At 41.5% G+C, this 27,758-nt stretch overlaps 1 protein-coding gene and 1 long non-coding RNA gene across 10 annotated transcripts in view; one reads left to right on the top strand and one right to left on the bottom strand.

Annotated features, from left to right (window-relative positions):
- LOC111246915 (transmembrane protease serine 2-like) overlaps positions 1-27,758 on the bottom strand; it is an 89,022-nt gene that overhangs the window by 36,918 nt on the left and 24,346 nt on the right. For 5 of the 8 annotated variants that reach the window (XR_002671882.2, XM_086983986.1, XM_022797296.2 and 2 more), the window contains 2 exons: positions 8,433-8,636; positions 7,385-7,782 (listed from right to left, as the gene is read on the bottom strand). Coding sequence is in view for 6 of the 8 variants with exons in the window: in XM_086983986.1 (XP_086840112.1) it covers positions 7,385-7,762 (378 nt within the window). In the remaining 2 variants the exon portion in view is untranslated. Of the gene's footprint in view, positions 1-707; positions 1,064-7,384; positions 7,783-8,432; positions 8,637-27,758 lie in introns of those variants that run through there. The other 3 variants (XM_086983987.1, XM_022797297.2, XM_022797302.2) reach the window with 3 other exon arrangements.
- On the top strand, positions 17,974-23,821 carry LOC111246916 (uncharacterized). 2 transcript variants are annotated; one of them, XR_002671884.2, is made up of 3 exons: positions 17,974-19,608; positions 22,492-22,570; positions 23,413-23,821. It is a non-coding gene; the product is annotated as an uncharacterized LOC111246916 (long non-coding RNA). The 2 variants fall into 2 exon arrangements; XR_002671883.2 differs by having other exon boundaries at positions 22,473-22,570.

The following is a 27,758-nucleotide window of genomic DNA, read 5'->3' as shown; positions in this document are numbered from 1 at the left end:
GTCTATAAATGTCTGAGTAACGCTTTTATAAAAAATGAATGTAAATATAATGGTGCATATTTCACTTGTTGACAATGCATCGGGGTAGGAATGGAATATGGATGGATATGGGTAGAAGTGTTGAAGATGAGCGCGTTTTTAAGGGCTACCTATAATTTTTTCAGACACTTCTTGTTTTCTTAAAGCTTTATATCAGCACGCTCATTCGTTAGAGGCTGATCAGATGAGTTTATCGTAGGCCAACGGTGTTGACAACGAGGTCAAGGCACAGTGGGCTCTCTTTGAGAGGAAATACGGGATAGGCAAGGGTAACGAGAAAGAGGAAAGGAGATGATAAACCGTGCTCCTGTGCGAGAAAGAACGATCTATGACAGGAAGATTAAGCAAACTAGGCATGCTAGATGGATACTATTTTCATTAAATTAGGTAACATATGCTTGCGGCTTAAAGAAGGTTACTATAACCCGCCACCGCAGCGCCAGTTTTTACTAACAATTATTGCAAATAGGCGCACTAAAGGGTGCTTGTTATGTTCTGCTTTGCTTTGCTTTCCGTCCCTATGAGCCTCTACTTTTTCCCTGACCTGCTGTGCCATCCTCGCCTTCTCACCGAGAAGGAGGGAACCACGAGCAACAATTTATGTAATCAGGCTACAATGTCGTCGAGAGGCAATGCTTTCATAATGTTGACCAGCTCGGTTGCTTTACCTTTCCCCGAACTTCATTCCCGCATTTGGATGCGCGTGGACGTCCTTCTTGCTTAGTTATTCCAAACTGCAGTTTCGTCGACGTCTAAATTCAGTTTCAAATTAAGACGTCAAATTAAGTTCAACGTACTTGTCGCATAGAGGGATGCACGGATCGCGTTTGCCATCAATCTAGCATTGGTCGCAGCGAGGCTACATTCTCATGATTGTAGCCAACAATCCTAATCGCCCTTGCTCACTCTGGCACTGCTTACGACCGACCTCTTACCTCTTATATATATATTTTTTAACTTTTATGTTTTGTCGAAGTTATTTTTTGGACTAAGTTCATTAGTAGATGATGTGGTAGGAGCATTATTCAGGCTTAATCGAATGGCGATTATAACTTCGTTGTTAAAGATGAACAGTTTGCGCTAAATTTTGTATGCGTCGACAGCAGGACTGTAGAGGGTATTTTTAGAGTGGGTCACTAGTTAGCCTGCAGGACTACCCGGACCTGCTTTGACAGGACGAGGAACAAGGACAATGTTCACTCAATAGTGGACGTGACTATGAAAAGAGACCAGGACCGACCTGAATAGGAGTATCGTGAGGGTATGTGGCTCTAGAAAGCGAACATTCTCTTCCTCGGAGAGAGCGCCTATGGATCTGGGAGGTTTATATCAGTGTGTGCATGTTGATTGAGCATCCTATTAGGTCTGATTTAGTTGCCTACGGAGCAATTACTGCTGAAATAAACTGCTGGATTCAGAGCGACCTACCCATCCACTCTATAGATGACTTAAAGCTAATTAGCAGTGATGGAATCCTACAGTTTCACCGATTTTTCCACACTCGCAGCCAATCGTTCCTGTCCCAACATGAATGTATGTTAAGCAGCTAATTACATCATCATGTATATATATATATATATAGTATAGTGTTTAAATTTACAGATTTTCTGCTGCACAATATAATGCTTTTGATTAGTACATATACAGCTTTGATCACTGCTATTTGAAATCATATACAGTGCACTATTATTATTAAGATCGATGCCACAGACTATAGGAAATACTTCAAGGATAGTAAACATTCACATGAACCTCACCAGAACTTTGGTTTACAGAGCAGATCAAGCATTTGAAGTAGTCACAATGCACATCAACACAGTTACTCGATTTGCTATTTATACGACAGCAAATCTTCATCACATCCTGTATGCAATGGGCTTCGTTTCGATTTATATACGACAAGGGCATACGACGCGGGTTGGGTGTGCAATCGATAACCGCTTTCTACCGGTACGCATATATAGACTCGGTACTTTATACAATATGGAGAGGAAGTTTCTACGAGCAAGTTACGTTTCTCGACGAATCGAGAAACCTCAACAATTTGTTAAGCTCTCAGTAAAAGAAATCAACCCTTGTAGGGAATTGCTATGCGAGGATGTTATGTCTGCTATCGGTGATTTCAGTGCAGTATAATAAGGTTGTTTTGACCAATTTAATTTACTGACCTCTTTCAGTATCCTAGTTGCTACAAGGAGAGGAATCGATAGCTAAAATAGGTATTTTTTTTTTAGAAAAAGCTTTTTAAGGAAACTTTATTTGCACCCAACGTTCTCAATAGAAGGATGTCTTTTAGGTTGGCATCAAGGAAACCAATCTGGTAGGTGTAGTATTTTTACACCTACTTCGATTTAGAGCCCATGATGGTGGCTAACATAATCTTTTGAAGTGACTTACAGCCATTCAGAAGTCTGCGTATGGAGCTCAGAGCCAGAGTGGGTTTTATAATGGACGGCTGACCTCAACACCGGTTAGCCCACATATATGTTTCTATTTTATTCCAGGAAATTTAATAATGTGGAAAGAAACTATAAATATTAAAATTAGGAATTGTCCTTCATATGTAGTAGCTATAAGTACATTTCTTCCTAAAGGAACGTTTCTGTAGCCAGACAAGGTTTTAAGGTGGTTAAAAGGACCTTTTCCAATGTAGGTAGCTTTGTTGATTCGCTTTCGGGAGCGACGAAACGCAGAGTGCGTAAGAAAAAGCACAAACTAACAAATATTTTCAGCTAAAGGCTGAAAACAACACACTCTTAAGGGGAACTGAATGCCTGAGGGGTGTTAGAGCTCGAAGTCTCTACGAGGCTTTCTGGCCAAAGACGCAAAGCTTGTATGACGTGACTAGTGCAACGAAGCGACCTGCTTATTAACGAAGCGCTAAAACGCCGGAGGGGCTAGCACGTTCGCAGCAAGACAAGAGCATTATAAACGAAAGACGACCTACATACCCCCCCCCCCCCCATTCTCACCGGCTGTCAATTCTGGCCCGATGATCGTATGTGTGTGTGTGTATATACTGCAACGGCAAAGAAAGAACCCTATCATACTGAGATAGAGATATCAATCTAAAAGAGATATCAGAGCTATTTTTTTGCAGCTCATTTTGTTATCGTTTACTCGGGTTAGTTCTGGTCCGGTTCATTTTTTGTTTGACAGGCTGATCGGTGATCCTATTTAGACTGAGACACTGGCGTACCGAAAAACTTTTGTATGGTGACAAAATTTCAGACAACGACCAATAGTGGAGCAGCTGGAATTGACACATAGCCTACAGCAACATTAATTGCATAGAAGTTGCATAGAGTTTCGGTACAACTTTTCATGCACAACGGGCGGTTGAGAATCGTTGTTTCAACAAGCACCGCAACAACAACAAAACCCAACGATGGTTACTGAAAGAGACTTAACCCAACACCAAAAAACGGGTGCAATTTTCTCTACCGAAATACTATACGTATCTACGTAGTATGCCAGTACAGGAAAAATCATACGTTTAGTGACTCTGATCAATGAAGAAGTGGTTCTGGGAATTTCTGGTCTATAGGTTAGGCCTAGTCTCTTGGATTGGCCTTGTACGACCATCGTCAAAGCCGACAGTTTCCATTACAGTAGCGCAATATGTCGTAGAAATAAGCTATAATTTGTGCTCAAAGCGGTCTCACTATAGTTTTAGAGCCGTTTCTTCACTTAATTTTTATTCGTGTCCATAAATGACTCGTCTATGGATCACGTCTTACATTATTCATCTTGTCAGTCGGATCTTTTCTTCGAAAATAAGTCGGAGACACCTATTCTGTCTTCGTGGATTTTTCGATCTATGTCAGCCGTACTCGCGTAGAAATGCTTATCTCACAACGACACCGTTCTGCTTGTGAAATGCAAAGCACCCCTTTTTTAACCTCGAAGTCTAGGCAAATGGTAAAATACAATAAAATCGGACTTCCAGTGTTATGAGGGACGAACTAGAAAGCGCAGCTACGTGGAGTTGAAAGAAATTCGATCGATGAAATGAGGCCACACAAATCTCCTTTATACAACGTAGTATTTTCTCATTATAGCTAAAGTTTCCATGTCTTTTGGCGTGTGTTGGGTTATCTTATTATCTCGTACAATTCAGATGGCCTTTGAACTCGTGATCTCGATTTTTCTTGTTTTAAGGCCAATACCGGATAGTACTTTTGAGCAAGCTTGGGTAACCCACAGCCTTTTATTATAAATTTCGTACCGATACGAGGCATATTCTGTAATAGACTATACTAGGAACGAAATGAAATTCGGATAAATAAAAAATCATTTTTTGTAAAATTCGATGATGTTCTTTGGACTTACGGAAAACATTGCTTAACGTTTTTTTAGGAGACACCAGCATCACATCTTTTGTGTAGGGCTGAATCTAAAGAAAATGGGTTATCGAAAAGTAGATACCTTGAAAACAAGCGGGCCAAAAGGGGTTTCAACGGTCACGACATCAATTACTGTTCCTAACTCAATACGAAGAAGAAACAAGAGATTCGAAACATGCCCCACTCATTGATCTCTTCTTGTTTTTATCTTCTATTGCCCTTATATGCTAAAGCAACCGTAGACGTGGTTCTTACATATTAAAACTGGAATAAAATAGGAAATTTATTAGGTCATAGCAGAAAACGGATTCGGGCGCCCCTTTGCCACAGATGGAATCATATATAACCAGGTTATTCAAATAGAAAGAAATAGTTGCTATCTGTTTGGGTTCTTCTTTTCTGTGCGCAACTATCAAAACAAAAAGAACAAAAGCAACGTCGAGAAAAAAAAGGTTACAATTGTAACACAAGCAATAATAACTGTTCACAATAATGCCCTCGATACGTAGATTGTACTTTCTATTCGCCGTCTGAGCAGAAAGTTTTAGCTTTCGGCGACAAAGTTGCGGAAACATAAAGGGGAATCCGGGAGAAGGAGTATAGTACAAAGCTGAAAGCTTTAGAAGTGTCGACAAACAATGGCGGACGGTGATGGGGGTGTAGTGTATTGCAGTGGCAGCAAAACTAAAAACGATAGCAACCTAGAAAGATAGCATCGACAGGAAAACGTTCCTTCACCTGTGCACAAAAGGCATTAGATGAATCAACTGATCCTGAACGTTGAAGAACGCCATAGAAAAATTAACATTGACGAAGACAACCATTAAGATGGCTTTGCGGCGGACGTGACAATGCTCTTAGGTGGCTCCAATAGGCATTAAACCTTTGTTACCCAGCCACCATTCCAACAGCTGCTGTTTGTAGTAGGACAGGGAGGCCCGCCGTGTCCCACGTCTTGCAAAATAGCAGAGTGCACAGTCGGAGTGCACCCTCATTTAGCACCAAAGTTTTTCAGAGTTATTTGTTCCATTGTCTCTGCACATCGAAAAGTATGCTAGAAGAACGATGGAACAGTGCCAGGATGAGCGCTTGCACTTTTCCTTCAGCGATAAATTTTTGTGCGGGTCTCTGCGATTTCACGCGTGTGTATATGTATGAGCCTACTCGAAATCGGCCGGACATTGACGCCCATCGACGGAACCACAAACTGAAAAGCCGTCGGCCAAGAAAGTTTGATTGACGGAGCCGACGACACTCAGGAACCATCTTTCTTTCTATATATTCCAAGCCTAAACGAACGACTATGTAGAACATTAAACTAAAATGTCATATAATAAAAAATTATTGAAATAATTGACCAGGAGCTGCCAACAGCAATAGCGCGTACGTGGCATCAAAGACGATATACCCAGCGTTGGAAGTGTTCAGTGTTGTGGTATGAAGAAAGAAGGGAAGATACCAGAACGGGGATACGTGTCCTTTGCGATATTGAAGGCAACTATTTTTTCATTATGAAATCGACTTAAAGGAATAGCCTGTGCTAGTTTTTCTGGTAATGTCAGTAAAAGTAGCTGAGTAACCCTTGCTTGTATAAGCAAGAGGAAGAAGACTTAAGCAGGTAAAGGAAAGGGGTACAAAACAGGACAGATGAACTTTAGGAACGGCCACAAGGTCCGAGCAAATGGTAAACAGGTCGCTTTTAGAAACAGTCAGCAACTTCGTGCATACTACTGTAGAGAACAAACAAAGTGTGCGTAAGGAACGAGCAGCAATATATATATATGCGTCGATAAGCACACACAGCAAAGGAAAAAAGGTAGAAAACACCGGAATATAGGCGCCCCTACATACAGACCTTAAAATTGATTGCACACACACGCGCTACACGCTAGACCTGGAAGACAAAGAAAACTTTTTGCCATCCTTTAAAAAGCTTCGAATATAGAAAAAGAAAAACAGCCAACGATGTAAAACTCTTGTAGATATTCCAACCAACACAAAATGAAAGCGAGAACGACAAACAACTGCGCGCTCTAAGACCATTTCCTTCGTGCGGTGTAACTGTTTCAATACTAAACTGAAAAAACAGTTCGTACAAGCAGTACAGAGGAGCGCATCTTGAAAAATAATGGTTAGCCAGGACAGGGCCCTCTGCGTAACAAACAATGGACATTTGTTATGAAAACATTTGAATGAACAAAAAAGGAAAATAGGCTGATATATGTATGTACGAATGGATAAAAGTGACACAGGGAAAAGAAAAGAAACAGACGACTGGATGAGAAGGGAAAACGATTGTGTATATATATCATCAACGCCACAGCTGACTTTTTTGTCGATTATTGTGGAGGGGTGAGGGGACAGAGGAAAAATGTACCCATCTTTCCCGTGTTTTTCGTCGCTATGTTTCGGCCGCTGCTTTTAAGGAAATATTTTCCACTAAGCTACGAAAAACCTGTAGCTCCAGAAATTACTACAGCTTAGTACATACATATATATAGAAGGAAGCGCGCGATTTAGTACGCATTTAGGATGACCAAACTATATAATTATAACAAAGGAAAAGCAAACCTGCAAATATGTTAGAAGTGAACCTAAAATTAGATAACTTTGGACAGGACGCACATTTTCTGCAGAACATGCATGTATTAGTATGGTCACTGTATATAATCTTGCGTTTTTTTGATTGAGCAGGTCCTATCAGTAGTCGGCCTATCAATTAAGTGAATGATCTAATTTCCATCTTCAGCCGGATCCACCAACCGAATTGAGCATCTTTACGCTTCTTATTTGTAAAATTAAAAAAAAAACTTTATTTGTGCTTACTTTCTAAACATTCGTCACATTTTTACATGGCAACAACTGTGGTAAGGGTTACTAATCCCGCACCCGAACTCTATGGGTAAAAAGTGCTCTGGTCTTATAAAATTGTATGCGTATATGTCGATCTATATCGCGTCTCTATAGATATATAAAGTAACTTTCCAGTTGATACTCACGGATGAATCTGTAATGTCTGCTTCCTCTTGAAACGTTTCAACAACGCCCCTCTGGTTAACGTTAACATTGATATGGTGGGTGACTGGAGTTGGTCCTGATGGTTTTGCAGACCCTGCTCCGCCTCTGTCGCCACCAGCTGCGCCGCCTGCTGTGTTCTGATGCACAGGCGGTGCCGTATTGTGCAGCGATGCCTGCCGCTGCTGCTGTTTTTGTTGTTGCTGCTGCTGCTGCTGCTGCTGTTGTTGTTGTTGTTGTTGTTGTTGGTGCTGCATGGCTTTCGAGATGGCAGTAGGCTGTGTCCCCCTGGGCGGCGGTTTTGGCCCCCGCCCCCTTCCGGACCCGCTCCGTGCGCCTCTGCCGGGACCCAGCCCGTCCATCGCATCACCAACTGAAAACACTGAAATCCGTACAACAATATGATTAAACTAAACTTTACCTTTGCAAGTCAGTGAGGTTGATTTATCACTTTTCATCTTGTCGTTATAGAATAAGCTTAATAATTCATTTATTTAAAATTGGGTCAATTAATTGGGTCGATCCATTCACTTATTCGTTCCTTTTTCCCCATAATACATGACGCCTATTTAAACTTCACGTGTTTCTGAGAAGGATCCAATGGAATCTGCTGCTGATAGTGATACTGGCTGTTCAGTGTTATCTCAATGAATATGAGTATTCGTAATACAATTCATCTGACCCCGACGCTTGTATATACAATAAACACATTTCAACATCTAAGTAAAAAGAAGGCTTCAAACGAATCTGTGAGAATGTGGCAGACGTTATGAAAATCTTCTTTTCAAATAAAACAAACCGAAAAATTATCTAACACGATTCTGTATAACAGGCCACAGACGACGTGTCTTCACATCTCGTCTCACCCACCATTGCGTGTCCCGCCAGCGGATTTTCATCCATCTTTCTTGGAGCCCTCATGTCAGTTAAATAAAATACGCCTATATATTATCTTATTACTATTATTATTCATTTAACGCCGAAGTATTAGTTTAGGGCTACGTATTTTATAAAATAACTGCTGTGTCTTACCTTCGGCTCACCTCAGCTGCAGAAGTCTTCGGCGGGTCACCGATATCCTCACAAACGCTGTGGATTGCACCTCATAGTTTTACCGCTTCTATTGAGTTATATTCGTAACCCAGCTTTTCGTATTAAATGGCAATATCTCTTTTTTCCTTACATATCGTCGCCAATATCGACTCGATCGTAGCTACATTTCATCCAACTAGCTACCTGAAAAAAACGACATCTGAGTGTCAATTCGAACGATTTTTTATTTTTTATTTTTTTTTTAGGTTCGGTTACCCCCTTAAGCTGAAAGTTAGCTCAACTGATAATGCGTAAGACAAAAATTAGCAGTGTTAAAGGTAAGGCTTGGTTGCCAACGCTTCTCGGCGACATAACGAGCCATCGGATAACAAAATATGTTACATATTTAGTAGCAATCTAATTTGTTAGAAGATTTCCAATTGTCGATATGTTTCCCGCGCTAACAGAGAAGTGGTTCGTGTTCGCAAAGAGATCTTATCAAAGGGTCCTTTTATCTTTTTTTTACCATTATCTCATCTTTTTCTGTGTTACTCTTATCAGATGAACTGCACATAAACGACGTCCTATTTTCTAGCTCGCCTGTCCCTAAATCGCTGTCAGGCATACATAGAAGCCCTCTTTCTGCTTTTATTGAGGCCACAGGGATGCTATTATGCACTATCACCATGACCCGCGCGGTATGGAAATGGTAATCGTCTTCTGTCGTGGCTTCAAGCCGTTGGCAGCGTGGGACTTAATTAGACGTTTCGCGTTGAATCCGAACTAGATAAAGTATATGGAGCTGCCGTAATTCAAAATGAGCGCTATCACCATAACTTCGGAGGGAGGGTTTTGTCTGGCCATCTTGATCCCACCGTTTCGGCCCATTAGCTTAGGACGAAGCACTACACATCTGTAGATAGCATGTCGCGTACCAGATGAGCCAAGCGTCCATTACCGATAATCGATATCATATATTTTTGTTGGTTTTTTTACGTGTGCCTAATGATACATAATAAGAATAATGCAATACAATGTAAAGGGTGAGTCACAACAAGTCTAAAACCGTGAAGTATATACTTCGAGGGTTATCCGAAGAGGATCTACGGCATAACTGGCCCCACCTCGGTTCCCCGCTGAAGTCGCCTTCGTTGCGAAATGGCAGTCTCGATGTGAACTACAATATGCTGTGTTTCTTTTCATCAGTTTATTAGCTATCCGGTTTGTTACATCTGTGAGACATCGACTCACGGTGCCTGTACCGTTCATACACGAAGAGGGGTGCACTACACCCGCTACCATAAATGTATTATTTCGGACGTTAGAGTCAGTATTTGTTGGACCTGATAGGCTTGCTGGAACAATCGAACAAAGTAAATAAAAAATCAAAGATATTGTTTAAGAAACAGCTTTTCGGCTGATTGAACTTACGTCAGAGGTAGGTTAACACAATATACAGATCACGTTATCGACCGCAGTGACGCGGTACAATATGCCTAAACCTAAAGGGTGTGTATGCTCGTACACAAAGACATTAAACGAGCACACGTAGATACGCATGGATAGATATACCCTACTCGTGGCCGTGTACTAAAGATGGTTACATAAAGATGATAGCCGCACTGGTTTTGTCAGCAGTAGTAAAAGCGAAAATGGATGTGGCCAACGGCAATAAGAAGATAGCAATTTGCGTTCTAATCGAATGCAACCGCAGGCTTCTTTCTAGTTTGCTTAAAAGCCGACCACGAAAACGGGGTTTTCTACTGGGTTTAGCATGTCGTCAGCGCAAAATCACCATGATAACAATATTTCATACCCTTAGAGCTGGCAGGCAAGCTAGGACGCCTTTAAACGTTATATGATGGAGCCATTTACTAGAATAGGATACATGACACGTCTTGAGGCTAAAATATGATCTTTATAGGGAAAATGATCGGCATATGCACGTACAGAAACATCGATTTACGTTATACTGACGTGATCGGTGGACTTTTTTACCCCATTAGTTTTTATTAGATTGACATTGTATGTCTGTCATATGTCTGCTTCCTGTGTCATTTTTTGTGTGTGCCGATTTCGCTGATCACCAATTTACCAATCTGTCTTCGTCTACGCGTCAACAACGCTTCTTCGTTTACGCTGCTGTTACGGTTAATGGTGCTATTTTCACGTCTATGTATAGTCATTCTTTGGCCTCCATGTCTCGAGCAGCAATCAGCAGCCGAATGTATTAGGTCGAAAGCTTTGTCCTTTTGCGCCTGTCTAGGGTCGCCATTAGCCAGCGTTAGGTCTTTTTGTAAGGCCCTACTCTGCTCGACGGAGAAACGTATGTTCTGACAACAGGCAGGCCGACGGAGCACAGCTCAACGGACCAATCTGGACTTAGGTGTTTTTATTCGTGAACGCGATCTCCTCATAGGGCGTCCTTGTAGTCGTAGAACTTACTGTTACAACACAAGTCCGCCTCCTCCGACTACTCCTACTAAATAGAAATGCATAGATATTTACTATGTATTACTTTTTTATATGACCGTCCAGTGTAAGCAACATTGAACTATTTACATACTGGACGGCTAAAGACGTACACAGTGTAGACGAACGATCATTGAACGTTGACGATTCTATGAGATGCATAGTGTATAAGAAAGAGAAAAAAAACTCCATGTATACTTTTACTTAGCCCAAAGGTCTTTCTGGGATGTTTGCGACTCATGCTATACGTACTTGGATAAGTTCGCTTGTTGAATAACAGATAACTCTTCGTATAATTTTTTGAGCTGAGTTTCCAATGAGAGTGGTTAATATGTCGTTTTTAGTAAAAACCGATCCGATCATGCCAATACAGATACAAAAATTTACATAAAATCTAGGCTCCGTTGCGTGATGCTACGGCTTATATCATTATATAGTCACTATAGACGTCATGAATGATTTGGACATTTGCTGTAGTATAATATATGTGATATTCCCACCGAAGTGCTCACGGCCAATTGATCCGGCGGCATCAATCGTATAAATGTGTCAACCTGTAGCGTAACTAGTCAGCATAAATCGGTTTTGGAACTAAGAGATTTCGGCGGAAATACAAACAACCATCAGAGCCATGCCCCACACTCGTCCTACATAGACTGCTTTGCTCTGGTGGAGTCCACTTATAAGTACAAGTAGTAATCAAGTTCTTCATTTCTCGCCTAACTAGATCTTTAACTTGCCTCTAGAATGAATCTGGCACAGGAAAATTCTGCTATACCGATGAGATCCCGCCAAACGGTGCTAGGTCCACTAGCAATAAAGAATATATAAGTGCACATTTTTATATGTTTAACGGCTTCTTGCCATCATATAATACCCTAATACGTCTTACGAGTGATTCCATCCTGAGTTTTAGTTCCACTGGTAGTGAAGATTTGACCACGAGTAGCGATGTATAGTTTTCACTTGACAGATATGCCAACTAGCTGAACGTTTTTCAGTTATAATATATTGCAAACTTCCACTTTTTCGCGCAAAGCGAAATTTACGTGGCCGACTACACAATGATCGTTGCCAATTTCAGGCTCATGAACTGGCAATGGCTGTTTTCTCGGTGCAGCTTTGCCGTACGGTAGTATGGAACGCCCTTGCATGTTATGTTTTATTGAATCGAACGTTTTATTCCGTTTTACATCACGACTCTCGTGAATTCGTACACCGCTTGCATTACAATTAGGTTCTTTTCAATTTCACGTTGCCAGGCTTGCGATTTGGTTCAGGCATCGAGCAGGTGATTTGAGGTAGGCGTTGAAATCAATGTCCCTAATTTTAGTAGTTCCTTTCGATGCCTGTAGATAAACACCTGGATTATATGTAGGATGAAAAGCTACACTGGGTAATGGCTGTAGAGGGCCCCAGTGAGACCGAATACACGATGAAGATGTATATCCATCGATTGAAATGCACATGCAATGTCAAGATAGAACATGCCTCAATGCATATGATGGACCCCCGAGATCGCCGCTACAAAATTGCGTAGGAGTAAACATCGACGCAGCCTCAGCTCCAGATAATATGGCCTCACCTTTCCTCAAGATTGTCCCTATTCTCGCATGCGTTCCCACACTTTTTGAGCCGAGGGCATCTCCGGGGTCGGGTCCAGGGCAGTTGTTAGGGTCCGGTCCTGCCACACAGATTGGACGTTCGTAGTGAAGTCGAAAAATTTTACCGAGTTCACGTCTGAGCTCAGATTTGCGTGCAAGCTTCGCATAACACCTAGAGATGCGTTTAGAATAGCTAGGCATTGCTCACAAAATGTACACCAAACATTCAACTATGTATCGAAAATTACCGAAACACTCTGCAAATTAACAAAGCATATGGCTACATGTTTGCTCAATATCCGGCTAGTCGAATCTAGGTATTAGGCTCAAAACATTTTGTTGCTCAAAAACAGTTGCCGATAGCACCGTCTGAAATTTAGATAAAAATGAAGCTATTTACAGATGCTTGAGAGTTACGTTCGAGTGGCAAACGAAATTCACATTGTTAGTATGGTCGAGGTTTATCTTGCACCAGTAGCTTCATTCTCAACGTTTTTTTAGGGCAAAATAAAGCTGACTATTTGCTAGTTGCACAAAGATCGACGAGTCATGCCCACGTATGAATGTATGCCCTCTAATTAAAAAGGCATTATATTTCGGTTTGTATGGGGCGTGTTGGTGGACAGCACAATATGGAGACCAGGTTGCTAAATTCAAACGAGATCTTGATACTCGAACGTTCGATGTCTTAGTCGAAATTATAAACCCACTAATGATTCCTCGATCGGATAATTTAAGAAATAGATTGTTCAAATTCAACTCTTCAAGGGGACAAGCACTGATATTGAAGGTAATGTTTTTGTTCGAGGTGTGGCCTGCGGTATCTATGAGCAAAGCGACTCCGAACTGAGTAATATTCCCCCTTTCCAAACAAGTAGCTTTTACTGTAGATATTTCAAACCCGCTAGCTGGGACATGAGCAGCTTCATCGCCCAATACTTCCTTTGACATGAACTGACACAACCGCAGCCCGGTTATAATTAACAAAGGCCCGTTCTCTAGTAGCTAATTATTCATCCAACTGTGAAGTTTACGGTCCGTCATAACAATGTAACGTAAATTCATGCTTTCTACCCTATGGACACTTTCTCTAATATGCGTTTTCTGATGGACCATGTAGAAACTATGCTTTCAGGTTGAATTCACTTGACAAGGTCAGTAGCAGTAGATACCGCACAAAAAGGGGCCCTTCAGATCTCGGCCAAAGCAACAAAACAGACGGACACCAGTCTGTTTCACCTAGTGAGGTCCATGATTAGCAAATCTGAATAAAGACCGTTTCGACTGTTCCGTTCGGAGTCGAAATTCCATTTAAATGGAATGGTCATATGTGAGGAGTAGTCTTAGAAGCAGAAGCAGCTATCAGCCCCACAAATCGCATACTGCAGCCGCTGGCTTAGGGCATTCATTTGCCCTGTCAAGGATAATCGAATAGAGCCCCATAGTACACGATAGGCATTGAATATCCCAGCGCCTCACATAGCAAACTCGAAATGAGATTTGCTAAATTTTTAACAAGAGTCTATAAATTAAACAGGAGGATGAATTGATTCATTATCGCTCATAACGCGCCAGCAATTCAGGTTTGTATGTAACATCTTTCAGGAGCAATTGCAGACGTATAATTTCAGCGACAAAAGGAACAATTGTGAGAACGGTCACCTCGAACCGGCACGACGTGGACTGAAATCGTGTAGTGCTGACGCAGACTATGCCCTGGTATAAAAGAGAAATGTCGTCAGGTATTTAATAGAGTTATCGAAAATGTCGTCGAAACGGGTTATTTGTCACTCTGTTGTATCGAGTTATATGCCGATGGTTTTTCAACACGATCCCTGTATACCAAGTCCTGTGACTGCTAACATATCCTGCAATGCGGTGTGCGTGAGCCGGTAACAGGATGTAGGTTGTTAATTAACGCGGGATCTGTTGAGGACGCGTGATCTTCGAACCATTGCTTGCAGGCCATAACTCAGAGTGCCAGTTTCCAGATAGTATTTCCGTGCGGCATACCCTAGATCGGCCGGCCCGTCTAATTTCATGATTCAGTTTGCGTCTCTCAGTACTCCAACAGAAAGGCTGCAGTGCCCAGTGTATGTACAAATTGAAGGCGTAGCTGACATGCATACCGATGACGACTTCGCAATGTCTGCCCCCAGCCGTTCAAGTGAGAGTAGGCCAATTTATCCAATTTTCGGCTGGGCTGTATGGCCAAGTCGATTGAAAATAAGGCACGCCTAGAGACAGCCCGCGTAACTGCCCGAGGTAGTACAAGCAGATAGCTTGAGCATTTCGCCTGCAAACATACGAGGCTGTATGTAGATCTCAAAAAAAAGGAAAGCCATTCTGACGTATGAATACGAATAGAAATAGCTCATTTTTGATACGGCTGTATTGTGACATCTGTAGTTCATGTATAGATATAGCTGTCAAACAAACTAGTAAGCAGTCGCATATAACGATGTAAAAACGCATGAACTTTATCTATGCTAAGATCGTTCCGTTGAATTCTGTTGTGTATGGAAGCAATACAATATGGTGGTAAATCATAACTCCACTACAGGTCTACGAAGTCAAGGCTAAACTATACATTGCAGTAAAAATGACCGAAAAAAGTACAAAGTTGCAGCTCTTTCGTATTAGTCATGCTATGTCGTTCGGTGGAACCTACAAGCGGTTGGACGTTTTTCGAAGGCGACTAAGGTTCAGGCTCGTCGAAGAGAGGCTGCCATTCAGAGGTAGAAGGGAACGCCAAGTTCGCGAAGTGGCTAGAAGCCTTTAGATTTCGCAAGGAAAAAAAATTAGATTTCAGAAAATTAGATAGTAGACATACGAGATTTGGATTGAATAGGGTCATGCTTTTCTCCGATGTCCCACGCGTTTGCTAAAATTATCTTTGCGCACGACATTGAAATTTACCAGGAGAACAACGACGACACTTTTTAGCTTTCTATGGTGAGTAACACAAATGACTTTGGTGGCAAGAGCCTCTCGTTCTCCCCTTTGTCGTGCTATTCGGGTCGGCAAGTTGCGTTCGAAGCCCACGACATCACCAGCGTTTACGATAGCTTTTCGCTCAGATTGGACAAAATTGTTCTTCGGTTTAGTCTATTAATCGGGCGCGTATGCTTCTGAGTAGGAACGCTGGCCGTATGAGGTATAGCTGTCAGCTTACTGTGTTTCTGATCGAGCTCTATAATGTTGGCCAGCTAGCAAGTTTGCTTTTGTACCACTTAGAACTGTTGGACACGTAACGTTTCACATCAGCTAATTTCGTGATCTAGAGTCTACCTGGAACTCGATTATAACGGCCACTACCACCATTGCCATTCGGAATATTTCATTTTTTTCATTAAAACTTTGAGTGTCTATTCATTAATACAGAAAGATTTGCATATGTCTTATTTATTGTACGAAATAAAACTGATGTAGGAGCAGAGTAAAGGAAAGGAAGACGTAAATTTACAATCTGGACAAAAGAGATCTCTAGTTGAAACAACACGTCAGTTTACAATTGGTACCGACTCCGGCTCCGGCTCAACTATACATTTTTTAATGGCAAAAAACCTTATTTTGATGCACCCCACAGCAAACCTATTTTTGCCTACCCTGCTTGATATTTGCCATTTCACAATTCTGTGCTATCGACATAGCGCACGGAGACCGCGAACTCTGTTCCTAGTTTTGCCAAATAGGACAAATTGAAAATGGAAAAGTAGTGTTATTAACAAAAATAGGAATATTTTTTAAAAACAAGCGCCAAAACTATTCCGCAATTTATGCCACAAGGAGCCCTCGCTCTAAACCGGCGTAATTCACAGTACAGGATCAATGATTTCCCTTTCAAATTGTCTATATCTACATCGACATCGACATCGACCTGGCCCTATTGTATATTCAGCAATTCATCAGTACTATCATGCAAGCTTAAGGCTTGTCCTTTGGGGTCCTTACCGTCCTGCGACGTCATGTTAGCGTTTTCGAGCCAGTATAACAGCTAAAGGTTCCAGTGCCCATGAGGTACGTTTCGTTGCGTTCTATTTAACGTTACGCCTCTAGCCAAAATTATGAAAAATGCGGCTTGAACAAATTGTGCAGATATGTGGAACTACGTAAAGAAGTAGATAATTTTTATTTCTATTCATTCAGCCATTCAGTAGACAAACGGCTCCCTGGACCCTCCCTCGACCTGGACCTTGGTAGATAAGAAGCGTAAATTTTTTCTCAACGTAGACGTTCCGTAACCACTTTTACCTGCTGCTTTTTATAAGTAAGTGGCAGCTGCTTATTAATAAAAAACTGAAATGTGAATGAATTGAAAAATGAAAAAAGATTGAAAAAAAAAAGTAATGGGTTATGTTATTCCTGACTCATTTCAGTGTGCAAAGGCGATTAGCTTATAATGCTAGTACTGATACCAATATGCAATTTGGCATCGGCTGGTGGTTAAAACAGTAAATGTATTTTGTCGAATGTTTAGCCCCAAAAAGGAAAACACTACGAAAATCCTACGGGGAACAGAACCCCATTGTTATTCTCAGAAGATGGACGATTTAGTGATATATCTACAGCATTTCCATCTAAGAGTATACATGAACCACATAAGAACTTTGGCCTCTAGAAAATACTGCCGAATCAGACTGTAATAATTGACCGTACTACGGAAGAGCTGAAATAAACAGCGAAACTCGCTAGTCAAACGGGTCGTAGAAAAATTACTAGTTACCATCATGTCATTTCCATGTATTTTTGTATGTCATTGCGGTTGCCTTCCTTTGATAAAACGTAGGCGTTTTATACGGCAAAAAAGGGCATAAACCTTTTTTGATGTCTAAGAGGTAGTCAGTCACTGCGCTTCAAAATGGTGTTCTGATTGTAATTAGTGGTGCACTCCCACTTCGCTTGCAAATGCACCGTAGGCGGAAGCCGAATCTGAGTCGGGTATCTGCATATCGGGTAAATGCCTAGAGTCGCCTTATCTGGCTCCTATTGAGTAAAGCCTACTGAATCACCCAATAGGTTCTTTCCAAAAACAGACTTGTGTCTAAACGAATTTGTTAAATTCTTGGCACACAAAGCAGAGTACGTCTGCGCCGGAAACACACTGTTTATTCCCAGTTCGCTAGTAACGACACAACACGGCGCGCAGTGCGTGATCCTACCTGCTCTTATGCCTGTGTCGGTACTACGGTGAACATTGCCTCTAACCATCCTTCTTATTGGGAATACGTACCCTTTTCGCCCTCACTTGCAGTCGATATGTAGGTTTATTTAATATATGTAATCATTTTTATGTCACCGCAAATTAATAATTGGTAAATAATCTGTTTGCGTCCATGTGTTAATTAGTCGACAGATGTATGCGTTTTCCTTACACAGTCCAACCCATACATGACCCTTTATTTCTTTTAATATTTGCTTTTGATTTTTTTTTGTGTATTATATAAGAACCGTATTTATGTAGCTGCAAAATAAATTCGAATTATATAGGAAGAAGTTTGGTTGCTTTAACCAATAGCGGTGAAATATGACGCGAGTTTTTGAAAGTGACAGGCAAAGAGGCTGGAATAATGTAGGGGGAGGTGGGAGTTAGTGGGGTCGTGCAGGGGAGTAGTTGAAAATATTGTTGACAAAGTCCCTTCTCGACAGGTAGATAGAACAGGCAAAATGAACGGCATATTAAGTCCTTAGATAGTCCTCGATATCTGTGTCACTTGGAAATTAGGGATGATCTCGGTAGAGTTTGTTTTCTCTCTAAGATTTACCCCTCTAAGCCCGTTCGTCCGCTGCTATATAAGTGCACACATGCACCATATACACTTTGTTAGTGCGCTCTTTCTCCATCGATTGACGAAAGGCGGAATAAGGACGCCGGGAGTTCGTGCCTAGGTTTCTAGCGGGAAAAGTTCAGATTGAGAGTTACAGTCGACATCAGCAGCGGACGCCTCAGCGGCTTCCTCGCCACCAGTCGTACTATCCGTACAGTCTTGTGCGAAGTGTGTGACTAAAAGCGAACCTTCTCAAACTTTGACGGACCTTGCCGTTCTCAATTACCCGTTTACTACTCCAGCTTAATATTGCCAACTACGAGAAGTGCTTAAAATGCCCGAGGCTCTGTAAAAGATTGCGGTGCGACCGATGCTGAGGGTGTTTGAATGCTGGCAGAACTCGATAGTTTTGAGGAGCTGAGAAGTCTTTTCCCCTATGGATGTGCTTGTCCTGTGGGAGGCTCTAGGCAATGTCCAGTCGCTCACAGGTCTAGCTGGACTTAAAGCCCCCTCAGGCGATAATGTCGGTTTGATTGTTGTGCAGGCCATTGAAAATCTAGCGAAGTCAGAACTAGCTCGGTAATCTCCTTGAAGTAGACCTTGGATGATGTTGATCAAACTCATGCTGGTAGTATAGGTTCTGGTAGCAGCGACGTTCGAATGCAGATACGTTACCTTTATAGCATCGTCCGCTTACTTGTGTGTTTTTTTCCATCTAGACAATTGGAAGTCAGTGAACTTTCATGATGACTTTTGTTATTTCTAATAGTGAACCCGCATGCACCAGCCGTGTCACAGTAGCAACTTGCCTACTTCGTTGTCCTCCTTCAGAAATGATACAACTACATAGGATCTGACGAAAATCGTAATTACATGGTCTGGTTGCTGTCGAAATATGGGTTAATATTATAGCTATATACTATATAGTCGAACAGCCACACGTCCATGAGCCCACTATATACAATCCGAGCCGTACTCAGGAGTATCAGGCTTATTTTTAGAAGCCATTCTTACAATAATAACGCAAGCCTGCGAATAAGTCGATCGAAGTCTGCTTTGATTTTCGAAAATCTCGATGCAATCGTCCGTCCTAGAGACATAGAATATAAGGTGGTAATAGCAGCTGAACCCCCTCAACACCTGTGTTGTCTTTTTTCTACACACGCAGTGACCGCTGTATCGGTAGCCTTTTAGGTTGTGTCAATACGGAACGTCATCTTGCCGCAATAGAGCGCACGTGTCCAACTAGCAGTTGTATACCCAGAACTGTAACAGACCATAACAATTTAATCTAGCCCGAAATTACGAGTAAATACAAATAAAGCCAGTGAGGTAAGTGGCGCCAGTGCGCGAAACCTGTATGGTGTTTTAGCCTTGTGGAAAAGTAGCATTAGTGGCTTGTACAATATAATGTATTTTCTTATGGGTACCTTACTAGGTCACAGCATTAACAACGGTGAACTACCTGTCCTAAAAATTCCGTACAGTTATTAGCATAAGTCCTACCCAAAGGTGTTTTTTGCATAGATATCTATATTACTGTATTCTTGATGTTTGCTCAGGCCTATTTTTCTGGTCCTGAGTGCTTCTCTACTATGAATTTTACTTTAATGCATTAAGAAGTTGTTTATTTTTATATGAAAATCGATATAGTAGTGGTTTTTTTTTCATCGTAAAGGTGAATGCTAGCCACGAAACGTTCTAGTTGCCCTGGTCACATATTAAAAGTATCGGTAGCTCTTGCCCATGCTTAGCCTGTTGTCATATCTCGTCAAACGGCCCGGACGCTGCAAGCTGCTTTGTCTTCACAGTGTTGACCTACTTTATGCCTGCAGCGATATCTGCTGACTCGTTTGATCGATAGGTTAGGGAGGTTAAAGCAATAAGTATCCGTGCAGGCCACAGGAAGTTGACTACTTTTTACCGACGTCAATGAAAGATGCATGCGTAGGTTTAGGAAGGGGCTCTACCCAGACATTATTTGCCGCCTTGTTAGAGCGTACGATATCTTACCTACATACGCATGCGATAGTGTCACGGCTATAATTGGTTGCGTACTTTGGCGAGCTCAGTCATGATATAGTTATCTGGTTCGATAACAAAATATTGTTAATTGCCTTTGTTATAGCCAAACTGACTGATATTCTTCCAGGATTTAACTAGACTGGTTTAGGTAAGTTCCATTCAATTAGGCGTTGTAATTCTATTCTCGATCCTTTTCAATATTTTAGAATTTGAGTCGTGCCAAAGTGTTTGTATCGTAAACGATTTCGAACGTATACTAACGATGTAAGAGATCTATCGGACAAGTAGAGTTTTATTAGCCATAATGAGGTCTGTGTTTACGTAGCTGGTTGGGTATACTACTACCTCTACATATTCGGGTCCATTGTAATCCTAGTAAAAGAACTTGAAGAAAAGGTCTATTCCATAGGACTACAGCGAATAGGGAAACATTCGAGCCTCTTGAAGATCTTCGTCCTGCTAAATATGTCTGGCTGGGAGAAACGTATACAGACATCTTTGGGTGGATGGAGGGCATAAAACACGAAGCAGATTTCGAATAACGCATTATTACTTCCTATAATATATTCACAGTCGTTTTTGAAGATACGAATTGACCAGACAACGGGTGCATGTCCATTTAAGTTGAAAGTGTGATAGTGAGATGGCCTTCCTAAGATCCCTATACTGCTCATAGATAAAAATACGGGCGCGGAATATTGACGAGCTTTGGAAGAAATATCAAAACCCTATTGTCCCTGAGGAAAAACGCTAGGTGCAGGCGATCGTTTGAGGTATGATTTCAGAGTTCATCAATATACGTGAGATGATATAGGGGTCCTAAGTATGGTGCATACGAAACAGGCAGTAAAAGCTATTATTTAAGCGTGTATTTAATTCTTACAATGGAATTACACCATAACTACCATAACTATATATATATATATATATATAAATATAATGAATATGAGATATATACATTTGTTACTTTATAACCATCTCGCATTTTACTAATAGATAATTCATTATATTTTATACGTACAGCTTCGTATCACAAACGTGCTTATTTTACATAGCATTAGCGGATGATATCGGCAATGCTCGATGCAGGCCAAGCGCTTGTCGGTCCATACAGGTGCAATGTTGCGCCTATGTACCGCTTTTACTGACAGTCCATAGAAGCAAGAAGATGATTAAGATCAATGTTCCATCAACTTTTGAGATTGTCTTTAGGCTATCTTTGGGGGAAATGAAAGCTTGAGGAGCAACAGCCAACCCCAGCTCAATTAGTAGAGGAAGAAGGCAGTGGATTGCATTTGGCATTGAATAAGCAGGTTTTGTATGCCCTACACTAACGTATGCTTGTACCACCACGGTCACAAACGAACGGAGCTTCTGCGGAGAACTCATGGACCCTTTACCGTCAAAGGCTGAAGCAAAAAAGCATTCTGCCTGGACGAAAGCATGATAGCTAACTTCAAGCAGATAAGCGAACTGCGACGGGAAAGTGCCCAGCTAGATTCTCGCTGACTAGCTTCTGCGGACGGCGAAGCAGTGGCAATGGTTTCAGTGGCAGAACAAAGCATATTGGCAATGAAAACCAAATAATGCTTGAACCGATCTTAGTTAAGTCTTATGGGTGTTCGAACAGAGCGACACCTACACCTGCACCTGCTCGTTTGCAAAGCCATAATGTTGACGCATGATCTCATCAAGTTGATACTATGAGAGTCAAGCACTAGAGGAAGAAACGGATAGCGCTGGAAGAAACGGTGTTATATACCATTTAATCATCAACTAGTTCTATAAGACTGTAACAATGCAAACCATATAAGGTCCTCTCCGTCATACCGCTTATTGTTATTGTTTTTCGACTCGTAATTGAACTTTTCGACTCATTCCCGTTCGCTAAAGATATTCCTTAACAATACCAGTAGCGTCCTCCTAAATCGTAAATCATCGAATACTTCAAATATCCCAGCAAATTACCTCTGCTGTTAACCGGTCTTAATCCTCATAGACTTACACAGATCTACGATGGGATCATGGCATGCCTGATGGTGGATTTCAAAAGCTCAGGAAACAATCTAGGCCTAGGTAAAAAAAACATCGTGTGATTTGATAATAGTAGTTACACCGAAAGCAAGGGAGGGTAGATGATTCTGTCATCGAAAATTTGGCTTCTTTAACAGTTTTCCCAACGAAATGTAGGGAGCAGTACCACGCGAGCACTACGATTTATAAGGCCCGAGTCAACAGTCACGTGGTTCCGCAAAGTCAAATTGAGAAGGTAAGCAGATTCTCGTTTTAGATACACTCCTACAAAAAAAAAGCGCGTAAAACCTGTTTTCTACAAAAACACATGATTGGCAGCCACGCACCATTAGTCGTACCGGATTTGAAGCATGTCAGGGATAGACAATCGAGGTAGACCTTATATCTTAGTAAGGCCGTTTAAAGACTATCGTAGACTAAATGATCGTGGCACATCTATGTTGGTCCGGGTAAATTTATGGCGGTGTCCAAATTTGGGCGCTTTGTGTCCAGATATTGTAATACATTACTATTCGTCCAATGGGAATGCTTAGCAATTTGCGTACAAAGGACTTGTTTAGCGTAAACGTAACGCTATCACACGAACGAGTGTTACCGCAACCCGACGTTCGATTTACCAAGCGAACGTTGCCTGCCTCAATCCAGTTTGTACAATATATTTTTGAACGGATTCTGTTTGCTATTTGTATGTAGTCGTATACATGTGGGCTATTAAAAAAATACGCGTTCTGAGAGACGAGTAGTCTAAAAATAATGCTTTGTAATCGAACTTCGAGTATGTTGGCCGTATACTTTCTTGAATATATATATATATATATATAAATCAAAGAAAAGACAAAAGCAGATATTTAACGTTGTCTTGTTCTTTGACCATCCCGCACATACGCGCGTATGTATATCGAATGATGGTGGAAAGAACATATGTTGTCGATCGTTGTAATCAGATTAGATCGCAAATATGCGTAAAGGGTAGGGAAGAACGCTGAAGTGCAATGTATTTGCACAAGAGGCTAACGCATCTTTCGGGCCAATTCGGCTTTCATTTGTAGAGCACCCACCCTGCCGTTTCACTTACAGATTGTTATTACATCATCTCCTGTTATAAAGTGGTTTACAAGTGATCCGGGTTACAGCTGCAAAAGCGGTCCGTTGTCTGAAGATTTGTGACATCGACCTTCGGATCTGTAATCTCCTCGTTTGAGGCCCGCTTCTTTCGCAAACAGCTTGCCCTCAGACGTCTTTACTCGTATCCGTCCCCGGCTGTTTTTCAGTTGTTAGCAACAATCTGCAAAGCCCAGCACTGACATGGGCAAGTCCTATACCGGCTACACCTCATTCCCGCTCTGAAACCTTCGGCATCTTCCGTCTAGTTCCCGGACGCTTTAATCGGAACCTTTGAAGTCTGATTGAAAAAGAGGGACGAAGGTAAAAACAGCCTTTACAGTCTGTAGGCTACCACCAGTCGCTACTCCACTAACAATTACTGCGCCGGGTGGGATTCGTTATACTGCCGTATTCCCCTGTTTACTTTGGCCCGCGACGTATGATTCCCCTACCGTTGATACAGCCCGCCTCGTTTAATATTCATACGATTCGTGGCGTCACCCGTTTCCACTCTGAATTTACTAGCGGGTAAAGTTAGATAAGAAGAGCCAAAAGACAGATTTCAAACTCTGATCTAGAAATGAAGGATTCGTAAGGCAGATAACGCCAGCAACTCCGCAAGTTGCAATAAAGTGACAGAAGTACCCATACAGAGAGAATTTAACATGCACGATTTACTGCACAAATGAGACTAGCCCGCTTGGAAAATGCTTAATAATGCGAAATTAAATAAAGTATATCTTTTTCGCATTTGGCTAGTTTTATAAGGACTGGAATGTGCAAGCGCAACATCTGCCATCTATGGAGAGTCCTACCGCATAGTGTACTGGCCTTCGTCGCTCCTAAAGATCACCTGAATAAAATTATCAATTATTTTATATAGGGTCTCCGTTTCTTAGGGCTGACGTGTTAACGCTTCTTCCTGTTTGGATAATTCTTGCGATTTCGTAGAGCAGTGAGAAAATATTTTTCACTGATCTAAATACTGGAGCTAGGACTCGTCTGAGAAGTAATCAAAGCAGGCTACTTAATTCCATCGGTTTGCCTCTTCTGGAATCACTATTAGGAAGGGGGTCCCCAAGGACAACGCGGAGGCAGAACCTCATTCAAACCAGCTTGAATGAGCAGAGAGGCTAATTATTGCAGTCCAAGTAGGTATAAGGCGTCGTTCTCTCTGCCACGCCTATGTATCGAGTGATACGACGCATTGCTCTGTTTCCCGTTGTCGCGGATGCGCAAGTTTACAAGTATAGTTCTTCTTATTGCATTTCAAACAAATTCGAAACGCTTAAATATGGCAGAAAGGTTGAAACCAGTTTAGAGGTTTAGAAGGGTGTAAGCCACCGTCGTAACATTACTATATAGATGGTACAATATAAATAAAAGCTATAAACCAGTAACAGAAAAGACACAGGATACTGTTAACTCTCTTCACGTTATACTACCATAGTTACCCCAGCTAGAATAAAAGGAGTGTGTTGAGCTTTGCTTGGCAGGAAACATATCGAGGGTCTCCTAACAAAAGGACGTAGTTCCACTTCCTGTCGATTTTGAGTTTTTTTCTCAACGCTTCATTTCGATACGTGTTACGATACCGCAAACGCTGCAAGGGCGATATTTGCCCAACTCTGTCTAAGACGCAGCCCAGGTCCATAGATAATTCTAGCTTTAAAAAAAGACAAATAAAACTTTATTGTCTACTGTTAATCAGAGAAAAGTAGATTTCTCGATTTTAGACGATGGCATTTAAAGTCACTTACGACCCCTTTGCTGATTAGCGACAGTCAAACCCAGGTGACCACTGAACTACAGAGACTAAGACCGAGACTCGATGGATTGCGACATTTTTATCGCCGAACCTTTGTGAGTGTACTGCAAAAGGAGTAAAATATTTGTGCTGCATTATTTAGTTTACGGCCAATTGGCACAATAGGCCAGCGTTAAGTTTAGGTTGTAATTTCTCCCATTTAGTGTACTTTCGATGACCAGGAAAGTTGAAGCCGACAAACCGCTGTCGGCGACGTGTTTCGGGAAGGAGCAACGAAAAAAAAACGTTTTGTCCTGACAGAAATTAGTACGTCCCTTGGGCGCCGTAAGGACTAGCGACTGTGAGCGATATGCACGGCTGACTGCTTCGTTCCAGCTGAATAGCTTGACTTTGACGAATGTTAGGCACGGAAACGTGCATGCATGTTTCTCGAATTAGCAAACAAACCGCATGACGCGAATGATCACCTGTTACCTCTTGTCGTTTTTATCTCGGGCACATACTTTTATACGTAGCTTATTGCCACCTTACAAAAACGACAATCATTAGAAAATAATTGCAAATATTGCTACTTCAAGCTAAAATTGCCGATTTACAATGCGGCTTAGCGAATCTGAAATTGAACATAAGCGACGTTAGATCAGTAAATAACTGTGATCTGAGACTGAATTTCGGAAACGTTACATTTATATATTTTAGGCCTCTGTTTGAAAACGTCTTTCAGTGAACGACGAGGGCACAGAGCAGCTGTTGGCGTACGTATTTGTTTATGTTGTTATTATGGAAGGCAGACCCTCAAATTTTCGTGAGTAGGAAACGTAATAGAAAAATTAGAGAGGTTACCTAATAAAAAAAAAGCTCTGAGAGGTTCCGGTAATCGCGGGTAAAGCAGGCGCACGGCGAACGGATAACTATGCATTAGAAACGAGAAGAAGGATGAGAGGTAGGATCAAATAGGGCAATAACAATCGTGGGCACCGCTTTCATTGAAAGCGTCGCCCCAAATCATAATCGATCTATCAACCGACGCGTCCGAAGAGCGATTACTCTTCATGACTTCATCAATTTCTTGTTTAGAATATGAAACAAAAGCAAGGACGATAATAAAAATTGTAAATGCATACATCGTATGGCCATATAAATAGCCGTTTTTGTATTCATTCAGCAGCGTCTTGCTATGTAAGACCTACTAAATTACGGTCCATTTCGTAAACTATTGCTCAATATAGTAATTCCGTATTGCCGCACCGCTAGCCGCCAGAACTGACGAACATTTTCCTCCACAGCTATGTATGTGGCTAAATAAACAAAATAATATGTACAATATTATTTAACCATTAGTTTTTCATATATAAATTTTATTTAGATCTGCTGTTGTTCGTATTTGGTAAATAAGATCATTTACTATATATACTTATTTGTACGACGAACACCCGGTGACCGGTGTGACTAGGAGATAGGAAGTTCACTCGAAAAAATCATAGACTCGGTTAGGAAATGTCTAGCCTATTTAAAATATGCTTATGGGATAAAATCATCTTTGCACCAAATATAGTCGCTAACAATAATAAACGCCAATGACTGTAGTTACTCTGTGACGATGAATCGTGGCAGTTTCCTTGCATACATGCTTACGGCATCAGGGTCACGGTTTTTATGCTCTGAATGCCTTCGTCGTTGATCGCTCTTGTATACGTCGTTCTATGTTCCCGTCGACGTTGGCCTACTCTTTTTCAGACCTTCGTCTAGCTATTTTCGAGCTTTCTCTTCTCCCAGAGACCGCACACTGAAACGTGAGATGTCGAGGTACACCACCTGATCCACTCAAAAGGTCCTCAACGCATATCTGTACTGCCTCTTTTTTTTGCCCTCTCACATAGACGGACGTATCGACCTATCGAGCCGCACCGCGGGTAGCAATAGCTGCTGCAGGTGGCGGCAGTGATTACGGCAGCATCTTTCAGCAGCGTCGTAACATAGCTGCTGACTTGACCGCTTAGCACCAAAATGTGTTCGAGTTCGAGCGTAAAGCACGGAGCGGTACGGGAGTGGTAAACGAACAGCATCCATACATATTGGTGGCAGGTAAAACGGGACAAGAAGAGACGAAATAGCGAAAAGCATGATGCCTCTTCAGTCGTTTATCTGTCGCGGCCGCCGTACAAAGAGTGCGAGTCTTTGTATCGTTTGCTTTGCCTATAATAGTGGGCAAATTCGGATCAGTAGTTCAAAGGTGTGCATATTTTTTCGCATTCCATTCGGAACTCGATCAGAAAGTAATACGAAGTAAAAAAACACGTTGATTTTTAAGAAAGCACAATTTGTTCCAATTATATTACAGAGATACAATATGAACATCTAATTATTCCCTACGAGGTGGTTACCATTTATGTTAGTTATAGCGGGTAAACTTTAATCATTCCTAACAGGACAAAATCTATCCTACTTCCCTAATTTTTAGCATATGTTGCTGTGTTATGTGCCAAGGGCGATAGTGCCATATTTGCTTACTTTCAATATGTTTTTTTAAACCAGCCTGCCCTGTTTAGTT

This window comes from Varroa destructor, unplaced genomic scaffold, assembly GCF_002443255.2.
Source record: "Varroa destructor unplaced genomic scaffold, Vdes_3.0 BEIS01000003.1, whole genome shotgun sequence".
Taxonomy (NCBI): domain Eukaryota; kingdom Metazoa; phylum Arthropoda; class Arachnida; order Mesostigmata; family Varroidae; genus Varroa; species Varroa destructor.
Note: the sequence above shows the minus strand (reverse complement) of the source record. Positions and strands in the feature narration are given on the sequence as shown.